The sequence below is a fragment of the Cibotium barometz genome, chromosome 22, assembly GCF_041138505.1.
Source record: "Cibotium barometz isolate CiBa-2024 chromosome 22, ASM4113850v1, whole genome shotgun sequence".
Taxonomy (NCBI): Eukaryota; Viridiplantae; Streptophyta; class Polypodiopsida; order Cyatheales; family Cibotiaceae; genus Cibotium; species Cibotium barometz.
Window position 1 is genome coordinate 26018610 of NC_141067.1, and position 18206 is coordinate 26036815.

General features: G+C 45.5%; 1 protein-coding gene across 1 annotated transcript in view; it reads left to right on the forward strand.

The window, feature by feature from the left end:
• Positions 1–782: 782 nt before the first annotated feature.
• LOC147626455 (poly(A)-specific ribonuclease PARN-like) overlaps positions 783–18206 on the forward strand; it is a 72880-nt gene continuing 55456 nt past the window's right edge. Inside the window, exon 1 of the mRNA XM_086816528.1 lies at positions 783–1188. Coding sequence (XP_086672654.1) covers positions 839–1188 — 350 coding nt within the window. The 5' untranslated portion in view covers positions 783–838. The remainder of the gene's footprint in view (positions 1189–18206) is intronic.

Here is an 18206-nt window from a genome sequence, read left to right on the forward strand (position 1 = left end):
CACATATTTAGGTTTATAAGTAATACTTAGAACATATTATTATTATTACATACTATAAGTAAAATAAATTTAGTTACATATACTTACTATTTATTTATTTATAAAATCATACAAATGCTATATAACGATGTCCCAACGGCTATTCAAAAGCCAAAGAATGTATTAGAGATATGTATTAACATTCAAAGGTGGTCCATGATAGTGATAAGGTTATTTTGGAAAAAAAATAAATAGTAGGGCAAGGCAATAAATTTGGAGATGTGTTGCATATGAGGCCCTACTCTATTGTTGCTTTTTCCTTTTTGGGAATAAAATGGGCTTTTTTTGTTCCAAACTTACAATCTTGCAAGATCTCAAGTGAGGGGAAAGGTGGGTTAGATTTGAACCCACTTCTTGGGAGGAGAGAAGGGCGTCGAAACTTGATAGTTTTATTCTGAATCTGAGAAATTTTGTAGCCAAACCATCGCATCCATCCCTCGTTTACCAACAAGTACTACAATATCCAGTGATGCGCACAGATGGTGGGCATAGTTGTTTTTTGACGGGTGTCACGTCGGTTTTTGAGCACTTTTGTTGTAAAATATTTGCAAAATTTTAAAATGCCTGTAAAAAAATTACACAAAAATAGAAAAAAAACTTGCTATATTGCACTAAGCCTGTCAATTTTGAAGGGCAAGGGTGCACATCAAAAATCAAGCCTGATGGTGGGTAGGCAAAAGGAGAAAAAGGAAAAGAGAAAAAAAGAAAAAAGAAAAAAAGAGTTAAAATGCTAGGTGAACTTTTACTAAAGAAGGAAGACTACATACAGTGGGGATGATGGAGAGTGACTAGGGTAGAAATGAGGGCGAGGAAGCTTGCAGGAAGTAAAAGGCTTTCCTGTTATCATTTCAAGACGCAAGCGTGCACGACAAGGGGCTATCAATCCGCCCGTTCTGTGGGCGTGACCCGGTGCAATTTCCGCGGCCTGCTGGACAGCATCCGGCAGCACATCCATGACGCAGACTTTTTGGCCCTGGACTCCAGGCTCACCGGCACCCTCACCGCCCCCTGGCGCCAAAGCCATGCCCTGGACACAGTTGAAACCACCTACCATAAGCTCAAGGATTCCGCTGAACGCTTTGCCATGTTGGAGTTTGGCCTCTGCACTTTCTCATGGCGAGAACCCCAACAGAAGTTCGTTGCCCAACCGTAAGTGCATTTGCTTTGATACTGTTTAATTCTGTTTCAACACTTTGTTTTTGTTTTTGTTTTTTTGGCTTTTATTGGGGAGGGAGTAAGGGGTTTTGATTGTCAATGTACATGATGAACACATGACATTAAGTATCCCATGGGCATGATTGAGGTCATTGAACACATGTGCGTGGTTGACCCCGTTGGGACACTTCCAACAATGTTTTTTTTTTCGTTCTCATAGGGGGGTTCGGATGCTTGCAGTTGATTGTCACCATACAATGTGAACACACGACAGCTTGAGACATGTAGGCCATTTGCATGATCAAGGGCGGGTTCCTAGGCCCTGCCAAAATTTTCCCAATAATGGCTCTTTTATTTGGGATTGTTTTTTTTTTTGTTTTGTTTTTTTTTGGGGCGGGGGTTTTGTCGGTGGTTTTAAAGGTTGCGGTTGATTGTCAATGTATCAGGTGAACACATGACACCTTGACACATGTAGGCCATGGGTATGATTGAGGTCATGGAACACTTGTAGGCCATGTGCATGATCAAGGTTAGAACCCTTCGATTTGTTGGATAGTTTGAATGGAGGGAAGCTATGTGGGGTGGAAGGCAAACTTATTCGAGTGTCTCGATGGTTTTTTAGACCCATATGCAGCCTGTCTTTGAACCCACCCTAAGAGAAAGTAGGGGGCCACTTTGAAATGTTATACAAGTTTGTACATTTTTTAAGATGTATTTATGGAAGGAGAGGAGTTACCTCGGACCGGGCCTCTGTATTCCACTGTGCTCGATGCCCTTGGTTCTCCTTATGTCGGCCACGATCCCCTCATAAGCTCCAGATCCAGGACATGCTCCATTGTCATCGAGCTACCTTTCCACTTGACATAGCCGAGGGGGACCTCTTGACCGTACTTATTAGCTCTATGCTTGATTTTTTGGAGAGTGGTATACCATCTATTGGGGGCTAACGCCCCTCTCATGTTTCATATTCTTGGTATTTCATGATGAGATTTCCATTGACAATTTTGTATCACTCTAGTGAGATAGCTTTGTTTTGTTTCTATTTTATTTTCCATTGCATGATGAGATATGCCATGGAGGCCCATTGGGGCTTTAGTAGACGCTTAATATATCTTTCTTTCGCTTTCTTGATGGTGTGGGCCCTTCGTGCCCCTCCCCTTGGTTTGTGTTGTGTGCTGGTGGACTTTGCACCCGTGGGGTGTTGTGCGCTATTTGCACTGTGCACCCCCTGGGCTGCCCTTGCTGTTCATGTGTGCTGGTGGTTGGGCACTCTCTGCCCCTTGTGTGCGTAGCTCAGCGCATCCCCCTTGCCCACCTTATCCCACCCACCCTGCGCAAGTTCCCAAGGCAGCAACTAGGGGGGGATAGCCAAGATGAACCTACAAGAGTAGGAGGCATACATCAAGATTGCACCAAGAAGGCATTGATCGAGGAGAAGGAGGTGTTGGACAGGGTCCTTAACCAACACGAAAAACAGTTGGAAGGCCTTTGCAAGGAGAAACTGAGAAAAAATAACAAGATTGAAGAAGTGGAGGCAAAGTTAAACCACTAGGAGGAGGAGATTTGGATGTTGAAAGAGACCTAGATGCAACTAGAGGTGTCACCATTTGGCCACCCAAGTAGTCCACCCTTACTTTCTCATTATTTGTATACATTGGATTGGTGTCCATGTCTGTTATGTAGGGGATTGATGCCAGTCATGTGATACTGTGGATCTGGCTTTTCGGTGGGACTTGTGCCTGAGTGTACATGCCCGGAATTGCTTGGAGGAGTGGGTGTTCCACTGGGTCTAGTACCTCATGTACTTGTTTGGAACATGTATGTTTTGCTATAGTCTCATGAACGGGGATTGTCCATACCAATGTTGCATTGCATAGCATCTTCATATGCTTGCAAGAAAATTAAACTTGCATGTTGTTTTCATGCTTGCTTGACCAATGTGTAGTTTCGGGTAAGGGGACACCAGTCCGTGAAACAGTTTGCTAACATGGTTATGTGGCATGTGAAAGGTGGTAAATATTAGTCAAACTTGAGCCTTAGGATCTAGTATTAATTTATAAGTGAGTGTGTACATAGTTTATTAAGTTTTGGTTAATGAACACACTTATAAATTATGACCAGCCGTGTGTTCGCACACACTGATGTCTCGAGGTGGACAAAGCTCAATGTCCACCGCCTAGACCTTATCTCCTTTGTTCAAAGAGAGCAACTAGCCATGTGTCATTCCCAGCTCGGACGCCAACTAACTTTTCCTCTCTGCTTGACACCCACGGTGGGACATCTCAGCATCTCTCTTCTTCCCTCTCTAGAAGTTGGTGCCCTCTTGAAGGAGGCCTTATGGCTATATTTTCTGCACTTCTTCCTTCCTTACACCATATCCAAGCTTGCTAGAGTGTTTTCCAAGCTTCCAAGATTGTTTCCAGGTCATTCACTTTCCTACTCACTCCGAAAGGCTCAAATTCAGCAAAACAGCCCTTTTATTTGCTGTCCTAATTTCTACTTCTTTTCTCAAGTTGAACCATAGGGGAAGCTTTCCTAGGGTTTCTTGCAACCACTTGAAGACTTTTGTTGTGAAGGATTGCGACAAATTGAAGATTTCAGCATTCTAGACGCTTCCATTGCGAAGACTTTTGCTAATTGGTAAGCTTTAATGATCAAATATGAGAGCAAGTAGCAAGAGGGAGGATGTCACGTGCATCCCACGCTTGGATGCGAGTGTGCCACGTAGACATATCTGAACAAGAAGGTGCAGGACCTGGGGTGGAAAAGTGGTCCCATGTGAGCCCAGTCAGCCAGGGTTCCACTCCATGCGTCCGAGGTCAGGTGTGCATTGTTCTACACATGCATCCAAGGTCAGGTGTGCATTGCCCTGCACATGAAACAGTGCTAGTCCGCGCTGTGAGTCTCCCTCTGGAATGATGTCAGTTGCTCTGGGTGTTTGGTCTTTGACCAGATGCCAGACATCTTTGTAGGTTGCATGTAGAAGGGGGCATTTCTTAGGGCTACCTCAGAAAGGGGTATTATATCCCATGTTTGGTAGAGGGGCCAGGTAGGCCCCAGGATTTGCCCACCAGCCCAAGGAGGGGCTGGGCAGGCTGTTGGCTAGCCCAAGAGGGCTTGGCCAGGCAGTCGACTAGCCTATAAGCCAGCGCCTAGGCCTGGGTGCTACCCAGCACCCAATCGGCCAGTCCAAAAGGTTGCCGAGCACCTAATCAGCTAGACCCAGGCGCTGCCCAGCAGTATGTGCAAGGTGGCCAGGGCAGCTTAGTGTGAAACGATAGCATTAATGCTACTTTTGCAAGTCATGGGTCTTTTTCAACAAATCGACCCTTGATAAACTAGCCGACCAGCATCTTTAGGGGGTATAAATATCCAAGGCATAATTCAGTCCAATCATCTTATAATTCACAAGGTGCTGAAGCTACTCAAGGGCCAGGACAGCCAAGGGAGAAGCTAATGCAAGGGTGAAGGATCGAAAGTCAAGGGCAAAGATCCATCTCAGCCAAGAAGGTTCAGATTCAGTCTTTTATTTCAGATTTTGCATCATTCTAATAAAAGTAAATACACCATCCGTGGTGGGGGTCCTACAGCGGGTATTCGAGACCCAATACTATGTCCACTCTCTCTATTTTTTGCACATCTATATTCAGTTTTGTGTGTTATTCTTGTCGTGAAAAGTGTGCTGATTCTGAGCATTGAAGTTACCAATCTCCCCCGAAGCTTCCGCATGTTACAATGGTATCAGAGCTTACTTCAAGTGTAAAGATTCAACAAGAAACCAGGAATTTTTTCTCACTTGTGTGGTTGGTTTTTAGACTCCGGTGGACCACCTCTTTCGGAGTGATTCTTATCCCTCGAAGGACGGTTGGTTTCACCCTCAGGAAGCCTCGGAAGTCTCCCACACACATAGTGGATTGTCAAATTGCGCTCCGAAAAGGAGGTGTATTTTCCTACTATGGTGAGCTAATACGGCGAGAGAGACCAAGAACCTTGGGACCAAAGTGCACTAGGCAGTCCAGCTAGGGCATCGGGCATGAGTGTAAAAGAGATGTTCCAACGGATGATGCGAGCAATCGCAGACCAGAGTACCAAGTTGGAAGAGCAGAAGGCGCAGATACTGGCTCTGGAAGAGCGCACCCGTTCTCTAGCTCCGCATTTTCCATCTCCTCCTCCCTCTCCCTTCGTTTCCCAGATTCCATATCCTCTACATAGGGACCCTTTCGAAGGGTCACGACTGCAGCTGAGTTCGATGCTTGAGTTGCAGATGTGTGCATTGGAGATCTGACAACGTGAAGACGACGCTATGCAATGCGTGGAACATGAGTGATACCTTGCGGTTTTGGACGCAAGACGGACATCAGCGGCTTCCTCAAATCATTTTTCCGAGAAAATGAATTTCAGTAAGTATAATGATAAACTTGACCCCACACCTCTTTATTCATGGTTGCATCAATTTGAAGCTTACTTTGCCGCGGTTCGAAAAAATGATACTGACAGGGTGATCTTAGCTAGTTGGTACTTGGAAGGTGAGGCCATTCCTTGGTGGACTCAGTGGGCTTATGCCCACACCAGATTAGGTATGGCAGCTTATGTTTGGGACGAGTTTGTTTGCGACCTTAAGCAGCGGTTTCTACTGCCCCATTACCTTGAGCGACTCAAAGACGAGTTGAAAGGTCAATTCTTGTATGGCCTTGACACGCAAATCCAGTGGGAGGTGCGTATGTTTAGGCTAGCTATCTTCGAAGACGCACTCTCGCTTGTGTAGAGTGCGGACATGAAGCACAATGGTGGAAAGCCCCCGACTTCCCAGCCGGCTACCACCTCTGGGGAAAAAGGCCAGAACCAGACGGGGTCTTCCCCAGGATAGAGCACGGGAGCCTCTGGCTCCAAGAACTCGACCAATGCGCTCAGGCTTACTCTAGACCAAAAAGCGGAGGCAAGCAAGACCGGTGGAAAGTTGAGTGCTGAGGAGATTGCTCAGTACAAGGAGGGGGGTAGGTGTTTCTTTTGTCATACAAAAGGACACACTTCTCGGGAGTGTTCTAAGAAGACTACCGCTCCAAAGACCGCCGCCTCAGCCTCCATGGCTTCAGTGGTGAGCCGAGCTCCCACACAGACCCCAATGGCTGTCCCTAGTTCTTCGAATCCCAATGCTTTGGTTGGAGCAATCATTAGCCGGGAGCTCGAAGATAAGCAGATGGGCGCCCATGACCAGGAGTATGAGTGCAACGAATTGCTCAAGACCTTTGGCTACATAGGTGGCTAGAGAGTCGTCGTCTTGTTTGACAGCGGCAGCACGGAGGATGTGGTCACGGAACAGGCTGCTTGGCGTGCCCGTTTCGTCTTGACTTCGGTGGACAAGCAAGTTGAGGGTTTTAGCACAGGCATGACGACGAGTGTCAAGTATGAAGCTCTTGGTGCTAAGTTGGTTATTCAGGGCATAGAGTTTGTGCATGATTTTATGGTTGCCCCTCTTGTAGGAGCATACATCATATTGGACATTTAGTGGTTTCACAAACTCCTTCCTGATGTCAAGTGGGACAAGCACACTTTCCAGATTAGCCGGAATGTGTCCAACGCCCCAGTGACCATTAAGTGTGAGCGAGGAATCCCGAACTTTTTGCTCATCTGCCACTTGCAGGCTAAACGAGCAATCAGGAAAGGCGCACATTGTGCGATGATTTACATCCAGACTGCCGAGACGGTAGCCAGTGCTTCCGAGAAGTATTTGGCTCTCCATGAAAAGTTGCAGAAGATTTTTCTTCGAGACGATCTCCCTTCCTAGCTTCCCCCGTCTAGACTGGAGGACCACAAGATCGACCTCCTCCTAGGCTCGGAACCCCCGAGCAAGTTTCCATATCGTCTTTCCAAGGCAATGGAATCAGAGTTAGACCGCCAACTCCATGAATTGTTGCAATCTGGCTTCATCTGTCTCCCAGTGTGTCGCCATTTGCAGCACCGATCCTATTTGTCAAGAAGAAAGATGGGTCTTCTCGTTTGTGTGTTGATTACTGTGCACTCAATAAGCTGACTATCAAGAGTCGATTCCCGATGCCTCGAATAGATTATATTCTGGAGAGGCTGAATGGGACTAAGGTGTTCTTGAAACTCGATTTGAAGAGTGGGTACCACCAGGTGAGGATTGTGAGGGGGACATCTCCAAGACAGCCTTCCGTACGGAACGGGCCCACTATGAATTTGTGGTCATGCCTTTTGGCTTGACGAATGCCTTGGCCACATTCAACCGCATGATGATGTGGGTGTTTCGGGAATTGATTGGAAAGTGTGTTTTTATATTTTTGGACGACATACTGGTATTTTAGCTACGGTTGAGCAGCATGACATTGATGTGGAAAAAGTCCTGAAGTTGTTCGAAAGCAACGAGCTCTACGTCAATGAGAAGAAGTCGGAATTTTATTTGTTCGAGATTCATTACCTTGGATATATAATTAGTGTAGAAGGCATTCGACTTGATCCGGCCAAGGTGGCCGAGATTGTCAATTGGGAAGTACCACATATTGCTTATGACATCAGATCCTTTGTGGGTATATGCCAAGCATACTCCACCCATATAGACAAGTTTTCTAACCTCTCAGCGGACCTCTCCGATCTGCTAAAGGGTGTCAAGACAAAAAGGCAGCGGATTCGAATGACTCCACAAGTGTTGGAGGCATTCAAGAACCGCAAGGTGGCTTTGTTAGAAGTGCCTTGTCTAGCACTTGCCTCGTGGGATGAGCCGTTTCAGGTGATCACCGATGCGAGTAACATCGCAATTGGAGGTGTATTACAACAGAATGGTCATCCAGTAGCTTATATGTCTCGTAAGTTATTGCCCGTAGAAAAGAATTACTTGGTGTACGATCGGGAACTCCTCGTAGTTATACAAGCCTCGAAACATTAGAAACATTTTCTTTATGGCCGTGACTTTAAGGTTCGCACTGACCATCAAGCATTATGTTGGATTCAAACAATGCCAAGTGCACAGTGGAGTGACCGACAGCACCGCTGGAGCCAGATATTCCAGTAATTTGGTGGTATGATTGAGTATGTTCTAGGAAAGGCCAATCTAGTCTAATGCATGTTGCATTAATGTTCCAAATGGTATCATACTGGTACAAAACATTGGTATCATATGTCCACCACAAGTTCTCCTTCTGGTGTTTACCCGTTATCATACCAGCATTCAACTAGTATAATAACGGTCAGAAAATTTGCTAAATATAAAGTACATTAGAGGAGACCTTACTACCCGTTATCATACCAGCGTTCAACTAGTATAATACCGGTCAGAAAATTTGCTAAATATAAAGTACATAAGAGGAGACCTTGCTCTTAAGCCAGTATGATAGTAGTGTTTAACCGACAGGCTGGTCTTTTCCCTATGGATTGTGTTAGTTACATACAACTATCATTCCATAACCGGTATCATATTGGTTTAGGATTGGAATGATACTAGTGAAAGGGCTATTAAGTTTGTTCTTGCTATAGCCTAAGTTGATGTCGCCTGCCAAGACTCTCTCCCTGATGAAGTGATAGTGTACCTCAATGTGTTTTTGTTCGCGCATGGAAAATTGGGTTCCTGGCCAACTGTATACTGCGAAGGTCATCACAATATATGACAACCTTTCTCGTCACATGCAACCCCAGTGCAGCAAGTAGCTTTGCCGATGCTTTGAGTAGGAAGGGATAGGTGACTTTGAATCAGACCACTAGACTCGACCTTGTTGGTACGGGACTAGACGACATGAAGCACACGTACGTGGATTTCGAGGAATTCGGTACACAGTGGGAACAGGCATTGGATGCCACAGGACCATGTCACTTTTTGATACGTGATGGTTGGCTTTTCTACAAAGACTGACTGTGTGTCATGAAGTCGTTTAGGGCAGCTCTTCTCATGACGCCATTACTGGTGGTCATAGGGGCATGAATTCGACTTTGGAGAAGTTAGAACGGCGATACTATTGGCCAAAGATGAGGTGAGATGTGTTTTCATATGTACAACACTGTGATATTTGTCAAAAGGTGAAAGCTCCTCATGTGAAGAAGATAGGATTGTTACAGTCCTTGCCAATTCTTGAGGGACCTTTCCAAGATGTTTCGATGGATTTTGTCACGAATCTGCCTCCCCGTCCGGGTAAGCGTAATACTCAGTGCTTGACTATAGTTGATAGATTTAGCAAATTTGTTATGATGCTTATTCCATGCAGGGCCAATGTGACCGTCGAAGATGTTGCCCATTTGTCCATTCGGCATTGGTACCCGATTGGGGAGATCCCTAGGACCATAGTGTCAGACCGAGATGCCAAGTTTACCAGTTATTTTTGGAGGACATTGTTTGATAACTTTTTTGGTACTAAATTGAATTTTTTTAGTGCATTTCACCCACAGACAGACGGCCAGACAGAAATCAACAACCAGTTGGCCTTTGATGTGCTGAAGTGTTATGTCCACGATTAGCAAGGTAAGTGGAAATCTTATTTGCCTTTAGTTCAAGCTGTTTTGAATGATTCTTTTTCTTCAACTATTGGCAGGACTCCATATGAGGCAACGTTTGGAAGACCATTCCAGTTGCTATTGACCAGAATCTCGTCTTCAATACCTGAAGCGAATAGATTGACGGAGTCTTACCAAGAGATTTTGGAGTCAGTAAAAGACAAGTTGGCTAAAGCACACTTGACAAGCCAACAAAGATCGAAGGGATATGAAGTTTTCGGAAGGTGATTGGGTGTATCTTCGGATTATGAAGCAAAGGTTGAAACAGGTGGGCAAGCGATGCCCAAAGTTGTCATTCAGGAGCTTCGGATCTTTTCCCATCTAGAGAAAGATTAACGAGGTTTCAATGAAGTACACATGAAATAGTGCCGGTCCGCGTTGAGTCTCCTTGTGGAATGATGTCAGTTGCTTTGTGTGTTTGGTCTTTGACGAGATGCTAGACATCTGTGTAGGTTGCATGTGGAAGGGGGCATCCCCTAGGGCTACCTGAGAAAGGGGTATTATATCCCATGTTTGGGTAGAGGGGCCAGGCAGGTCCCAGGACTTGCCCACCAGCCCAAGGAGGGGCTGGGCAGGCTGTTGGCCAGCCCAAGAGGGCTTGGCCAGGCAGCCAACTAGCCTATAAGCCAGGCGGCCAGGCCTGGGTGCTGCCCAGTACCCAATTGGCCAGCCCAAAAGGTTGCCCAACACCTAATCAGCTAGACCCAGGCGCTGCCCAGCAGCATGCAGAAGGTGGCCAGGGTAGCTTAGTGTGAAACGATAGCATTAAACGCTACTTTTGTAAGTCGTGGGTCTTTTTCAGCAAATCGACCCACGACTTGCAAATCGACCCACGGCTTGCAGAGGGGCCATGCAGGCCCCAGGACTTGCCCACCAGCCCAAGGAGGGGTTGGGCAGGCTGTTGGCCAGGCTGTTGGCCAGCCCAAGAGGGCTTGGCCAGGCAGCCGACTAGCCTATAAGCCAGGCGGCCAGGCTTGGGTGCTGCCCAACACCCAATTGGCCAGCCCAAAAGGTTGCCCAGCACCTAATCAGCCAGACCCAGGCGCTGCCCAGCAGCATGCGCAAGGTGGCCAAGGTAGCTTAGTGTGAAACGATAGCATTAAATGCTACTTTTGCAAGTCGTGGGTCTTTTTCAGCAAATCGACCCTTGATAAACTAGACGACCAGCATCTTTAGGGGGTATAAATACCCAAGGCATAATTCAGTCCAATCATCTCATAATTCACAAGGTGCTGAAGCTACTCAAGGGCCAGGACAACCAAGGGAGAAGCTAACGCAAGGGTGAAGGATCGAAGGTCAAGGGCAGAGATCCATATCAGCCAAGAAGGTTCAGATTCAATCTTTTATTTCAGATTTTGCATCATTCTAATAAAAGTAAATACACCATCCGTGGTGGGGGACCCTACAGCGGGTATTCGAGACCCAATATTGTGTCCACTCTCTCTATTTTCTGCACATCTATATTCAGTTTTGTGCGTTATTCTTGTCATGAAAAGTGTGCTGATTTTTGAGCATTGTTGTTACCGATCTCCCCCGAAGCTTCCGCATGTTACAGAGGAGCAGGACTTCGTGTTCACATACCTTGTGTAGTGTTCTCATGTCCTACGTGCTCTCCTGAAGATTGTTTCTACCATGTGTGGGTAGAACAATAGAGAGAAGATGTTAGGGAACATGGGCACTTGAGAGGGTAGTGTGAGTTGAAGTGTTAATGCGCGGAAGCTTGGTGTCTTTTTTCAACCCTAAGCACCTTTCATAGGAACACATAGATGCAGTCATGTAGAAGCAACAGAGAGAAGAGAGAGAAAACAACAGTGTTTTCAGCACCTAATCTAATGTATATTTAATAATACCAAAAGTATGTATGTATATACAAAGCTGGTGGCCATGGGCACGAAAAGGTCGTCTTGACTTAGAAGTCCTAGTCTATGATCAAATCCCCAAGATAGGAATGAGATCATTAATACAAATGCTTGCTTAGCTATATATAGCCTCACAAGCTGTTGATCGGCCATTCCTGAAGCTGTCGGCTTGTTGAGGAATGCCGTGACCGGATATATATCATCATCAATGCATCGTTTTGCACATGGGTTCACACGTGGGCCTCCTGGCTACTTGCTGACAGGATACTGGACCCCCAAAGGAGGTGCCGATTGCTGTCCAAGCATCTTATGATGCTTAATCAGGCTACCAAATTCCATGTGTCAGCCTTGGAAGAGCACCATGTCCACCATGTCCATGTGTGTACATGATATTCCCTCTTGCTAAACTTGATGACGGGCTTCCAAATCCTTGAGACCATGGATGATTGTCATCATCCCTTTGTCCCTTCATGAAATCCCACACTGTTATCCTTCAATGCCTTGCAACTCTTCTACTGAAAAACCTTGCCATACCCTAATTTCACTCTAAAGTTTGGTGTAGATCTGTGCATCTATCCACTTTGTCCCCTTGTCCTTCATGCCTCTCTGAACACCTCTTTGGTCTTCTTATCCTAAGTATTGAGTTTGGCATCTTCACTCCATGCCGTGGATGATAATCGTCCCTTGGAACCGTTCTCTAGAAAGCTTTTTGTGGATGCCTCCAAGGGCATCCGGGTTCACATGGCTGCCATTTCCCTTGGGTCTTGCTGAACACCACCAACCTCATGGGATCTTCTTCCATGTTTGTGTTATCCTCCTTGGACTATGCACCTTCATGTGGGACACCAACACTGCTTATCCTTGTTGAGCCTAATGCTCTGATATCAATGTTACATGCGTGGAAGCTTTGTGTATTCTTTCAGCCCTAAGCACGTTTCATAGGAACACATATGCAGCCATGTAGAAGCAATGGAGAGAAGAGAGAGAAAACAACAGTGTTTTCAGCACCTAATCTAATATATATTTAATAATACCAAAAGTATGTATGTATATACATAGCCGCTGGCCATGGGCACTCCCAAAAGGTTGTCTTGACTCAAAAGTCATAGTCTACCATCGAATCCCCAACATAGGAATGAGATCATTAATACAAATGCTTGCTCGGCTTTATGTAGCCTCACAAGCTGCTGGTCTGCGGTTCCTGAAGTTGTCGGCGTGTTGAGGACTGCCCCGACTGAATATATATCATCATCAATGCATCGTTTTGCACATGGGTTCACACGTGGGCCTCCTGGCTGCTGCCCATAGGATACAGGACTCCCAAAGGAGCTGTCGACCGCTGTCCAGCATCATATGGTGCCTAATCAGGCTGCCAAATTCAATGCTTTAGTCTTGGAAGAGCACCATGTCCACCATGTGTATGTGTGCACATGACATGAAGATCTTCATCGACAACCATGTTGTTTGCAATACTGTATTCCTATGCATTGGTATGGAAATCTGGTCAGAAATGCCCATGACACTATCTACTTGATTCTCCCAAGATCAATAAATATTATTTGAGGGCGGGGCCGGTTGTTCTGGCTCATTATGCGGCTCTTGTCAATTCAGCAAAATTGTGCTTGTTGTCCATTAAATCTTAGTGTATTTAAGTATACTGATTAGCATTGTGTTCAACCAAATATTCCACACTGACCGGTGGAATTACATTGATATTAGAGCATATGATTCTCGTTCACTTCCATCGTGAAAGATGATCACCGTGAACACTAGCTATCTCTACACTTAGAACACTATGGACAACTGTATAGTGAATGTTGAAGATGCCAACACAAGAGGCAAGGACAATGAATCAAAGGCACTTGCTTTTATTGCCTAGTATGATATTGCCTTTAGTGATGGGGATTTCACTCAAAAATCCATGATCTTGTATGTAAGCATGTTTATGAAAGGTATTGCTGCTCATTGGTGGCTTACTGAGAACCTGTTCCCAAATCCTGTTAGATCATGGGAAGAGTTCAAAGCAAAGGTTGAATGCATATGTGCACAAGTTTTGGAAAGTGCTTTTGGAGCTGTCTCCATGCATGCATGTTCCAGAGGCGGAAAGGAAGATAAGGTTTCAATTGGGATTATAACTTGTGTACAAAGCGGGACTAAAAATGTATCTTGGTCACACCTTACAACAACTAATTATATATCCTGGTCACACCTTACAACAACTAATCATAGCCACCCACGGCCACCAAGCAATCGGAACTCAAGTTGAGTCGATCCAACAAGGCTAAACTCTCTTTCCACAACAAAGAGAGGGTTGTTCCAAACCTATAAATTAGTGGACAGCTACCTAAAAAGGACCAAAACCAAGTCAAAAATAGTCCAAAGGCTGAAAATAAGTTTGCTAGGAAGCATCCCTTCAAAGTGGCAAACTATGGTCTTCTCACTATTGAGCAGAAAGAGCAGTATATGTGCGAGGGCAAATGTTTTACTTGTGGAAGCATTGAGCATATAGCAAAAGCATGCCCAAACAAGAAGAAGTGTGATAATGTGAATGCACCAAAGCCCAATGTGCATATGGTTCTCGATGTATGTAAAGCTTCACATGATAACAAAGATAGGGTTGTATGTAAAGCTTGGGGACAGCTTAAGGATCAGCCTGCTTTGTCTATGTTTGACGATTGTGCAACTGAGAACTGTGAACTTTATATTTACACAAATGGTCGTTGCTTTAATTATTGAAGTAGGGGACATGGGTCCTCAAATTAAAGCTGGGGCTATCTTTGTTGGTAAAGAAGCGTAGGTTGCACCAATCATTGGCAAGTTGCACATACACATTCAAGGTTTTTTGGATCATGAAAACTTTCTTGTAGCGCCTTTGAATGGTCGTGATGTATTGCTTGGAAAGCCTTGGCACACGCGCATTCATTCGGGCAAGGGTTACAAGACCAACAAGATCACCTTTATGCATAAAGGCTGAGAGCATGTGATTGAGTTGGTAAAGACGATGATACTGTCCCCATTGTATGTCTTGTACAAATTAAGAAAGTAATGAAAAAGGTGTTTCTGTGTACTTCTTTTTTTACGGGATTATGTTAATGTGCACGTAAACACTCTTAGTAATGATTGGTTGGAATTTTTGCAAGAGTACAATGATTGTTTTGCTGATGAGCTACCAAATGAGTTGCCACCCGAAGTCGTCACTTGATTTGAGAGTGCTCCTCCCTACCGCATTGCTTGCGCTTGTCCCCCCCTCCTTGCATTCTCCTCCCGCGGCCCGAAATGCCTGGTTGGTTGGCCCACGACCAGCATAGCCTATCCTGTTGGCCAGCTAGGCCCTAGTTAGGCCCCTCCTGGCTAGCTGATTCCTATAGGCCGACCAAAGAGAAAAAAAACAGCCCCACATGCCTACCAAAAAACTGGAGAAAGAAATGGGAAAAATGGACATCATTGGGGAATCCTCCCGTGGGCAGGCACACCCACCTACAGTATAATATATTATAGACAGGAGATGAACGCTAACTCCCCCTCTTAGCTCTTGGATGTGGAACCAATCCCAGTGAGCTGGAGTGTTGACGGAGCATCTGCTGAGGAAGAGGCTTCGTGACCGCATTGTCCTCCGTCGAACAAAAGGCTAGCAAGATGTCACCATTCAAAATCTTCTCTCGAACAAAGTGATATTGTATCTCTATATGCTTGGTCCGGGCATGGAAGACCGGATTCCGAGCAATAGCTATATAGCTCTGGTTGCTGCATTGGATGACCATGGGCTCCTTCTGCGGAAACCCAATCTCGCCAAGTAACCTCCTCAGTTACACCACCTCGCAAGCAGCACCACAAGCAGCCCGCCACAAGCAGCCCGATACTTTGCCTCAGTGGAAGACAAGGCAACAGGTGGCTGCTTCTTGTTGCTCCAAGAAATCGCTCCCGAGCCAAGGGTAAAGCCGTATCCTGAAGTAGATCTCCTTGTGTCTGCATCTCCTCCCCAATCAGAGTCACTCCAACCTCGGAGATTGATCTGGTCCTTCGATCCCCCTCAAGTGTCGTAGAAGAGTCCAAGATCTTTTGTATCCTGTAGATACTACAAGATCCGTAATCTTGCGTCCCAATGAGTCTTCAAAGGTGTCTGCATAAATGAGCTCAATAGCCCCACTGGAAAACTCAAGTCCAATCTGGTGTTCAATAACCAAATCAATGAACCGACAAGTTTCCGATATAAAGAGGCATCAACCTGCTCACAAGGATCATGTACATTAAGTTTGGTATTCGGGTCCATTAGAGATGAAATAGGCTTGTAGTTCTCCATCCCAAAGGCCTCTAGCAACTCATGAATATACCATTGCTAAGAAACAAAAACCCCCCTCTGGGTCTGCCAAATCTCCAATCCCAAAAGAAATGGAGTACGCATAAATCTGTCATCTCGAACTCCTCTGACAAGGCAGCCTTCGTCACGGCTATGTGCTCCACATGACTGCCAGTGAGGACAAGATCATCCACATAGAGGATAATCAATGTGACCATGCCGCGTTCCCGAAAGAGATACAAGTTCGGATCTGCAACAACTGATCTCTGGAAACCTTGTCTCTAAGAGAAAGCATCAATCTTCTGGTTCCAAGCCTTGGGAGCTTGTTTAAGACCATACAAGGCCTTCCACAACCTGTACACCATACCTTTTGAGCTCGGAATCTCAAAGCCCGGAGGTTGCTCAACATACACCTCCTCCTATAAGTCACCATTCAAAAACATAGATTTAACATCCATTTGATACACCAGCCACTGCTGATGGGAGGCAAGGGCAAGAACTGTATCGTGGCCATTCTAGCTGCTGGTGCAAAAGTGTCCTCATAGTTGATGCCTAGCCGCCGCTGAGCATAGTCCTTAGCCACAAGTTTGGCCTTGTGCTTGTCCACGGATCCATTGGACTTATATTTGGTTTTGTAGACCCACTTGATACCAATGATTGATCGTTTCGACGGCCTTGGAACTGATTCCCAAGTCCCATTCTTCTCTATGGCCTAAAGGCATAATTTACCTGTAAATGCTTCTCTGATTGACTTTTGTCACGAACTCTATGTGATCTTCGACGTCCATCCTCCGTGGTCCACTTGGAGGGATACTTCGTCACACCAAACTTTCGAATGGTATCCAACAACCACTTCGGAACCCGAATAGAACGCGGAGCTGCCTGCTGCTGCAGTGGCAAATCTCCAACCTTAGGATCAACCTCTCCTACTGTGTGAGGCTGGCTAGCTACTTTGTGATGCTGGTTAGCTGGAACAATAGCTTGGGACTTATCCTCATACTCATTTGGCTCTCCAAGAAGCGGTGGCTCCTCAATAGTGGAAGCTGGAACATGCTCATCAAAGACAACATCTTTGCTAACAACAATCTCATTCCGCTCTGGGTCATATAACCTGTAGCCTTTGCAAAGAGAGTTACATCCCACAAAAACAAGCTTCTGGGACTTGGAGTCAAGCTTCCCCCTCTGCTTCTTCGGAATGTGAACATAGGCATCACTCCCAAAAACATGGAAATGGGAGACATTTGGTTTCTTGCCGAAATAAGCCTCAAATGGAGTCATCTTAGGCACTGCAGTCGTCGGAGATTGGTTGAGGATATGGACAGCCGTAGCCACAGCCTCTCCCCAAAGTGGACGAGGAAGGTCGCGATGCTCCAACATCGTCCTCGCCATCTCCACCACAGTCTGGTTCTTTCGCTCAACCACTCCATTCTCTAAAGGAGACCCAGTATTAGCTAGCTCCCGCTTGATGCCATTCTCGGCACAAAACCGCACAAAAGCATTGGAAGAGAACTCTCCTCCTTTGTTAGCCTGAATAGTCTTCACCTGCAATCCAGACTCCTTTTCCGCCAAAGCATACCAATCCTTGAACCGAGCAAAGGCTTGGTCCTTATGTGGCAGAAACTACACCCATGTGAACCTGCCACAATCATCCACAATCAACATGAAATACAAGGCTCCTCCCAAAGATGGAGTTTGCATAGGCCCACATAAGTCAGTGTGAACCAACTCCAATAAAATGCTACCTAAAGACACATCATGGTCTGCTACATCATTCATGAGAAATAATAAGGTTTTCTAGTTGGTAGGGTACGAATTTGAAGATGGTTATTTGTACTTCAATAACTACATGTGTGTAAGAAGAGGATTTTAATTGAGGCTCATGATAGCCCAATTGTAGGACATCTTAGTTATGTGAAAACCTTCATGCGTAAGCACCCTTTCATGAATTTATTTTGATTGATGTTAGTCCATGAACTCCTTCTTTCAAAGAATAAAAATATATAAGAATTTTTCCAATTCATGTTTTTTTTCAAATGGAATCAAAGGATAAAGATTACCCTCGAAGACAAGCTCTCAAGCTAGATTTAAACATCCTCCCCCCCAAGGAGTCGCTTATTCCACCTATGCAAAATTGCAGGAACTAGAATGTCCTTGCCTGTTGCCAACATCTGGCAAGCCATCAACCATCTGGTCCTGGAAAGCCCGCCGCAGTGCGTCCACATTCAAGTGGCCATAACGAAAATGCCACAAATCACCGACCTGAGTACCTGTAAGAGAAGAAAGTGCTGAGAGTTTGTAAATCTCATTCTCCACTCTGCCTTCCCAAACAACGTGGCCTATTACTTTGTCCTAGATAGCAA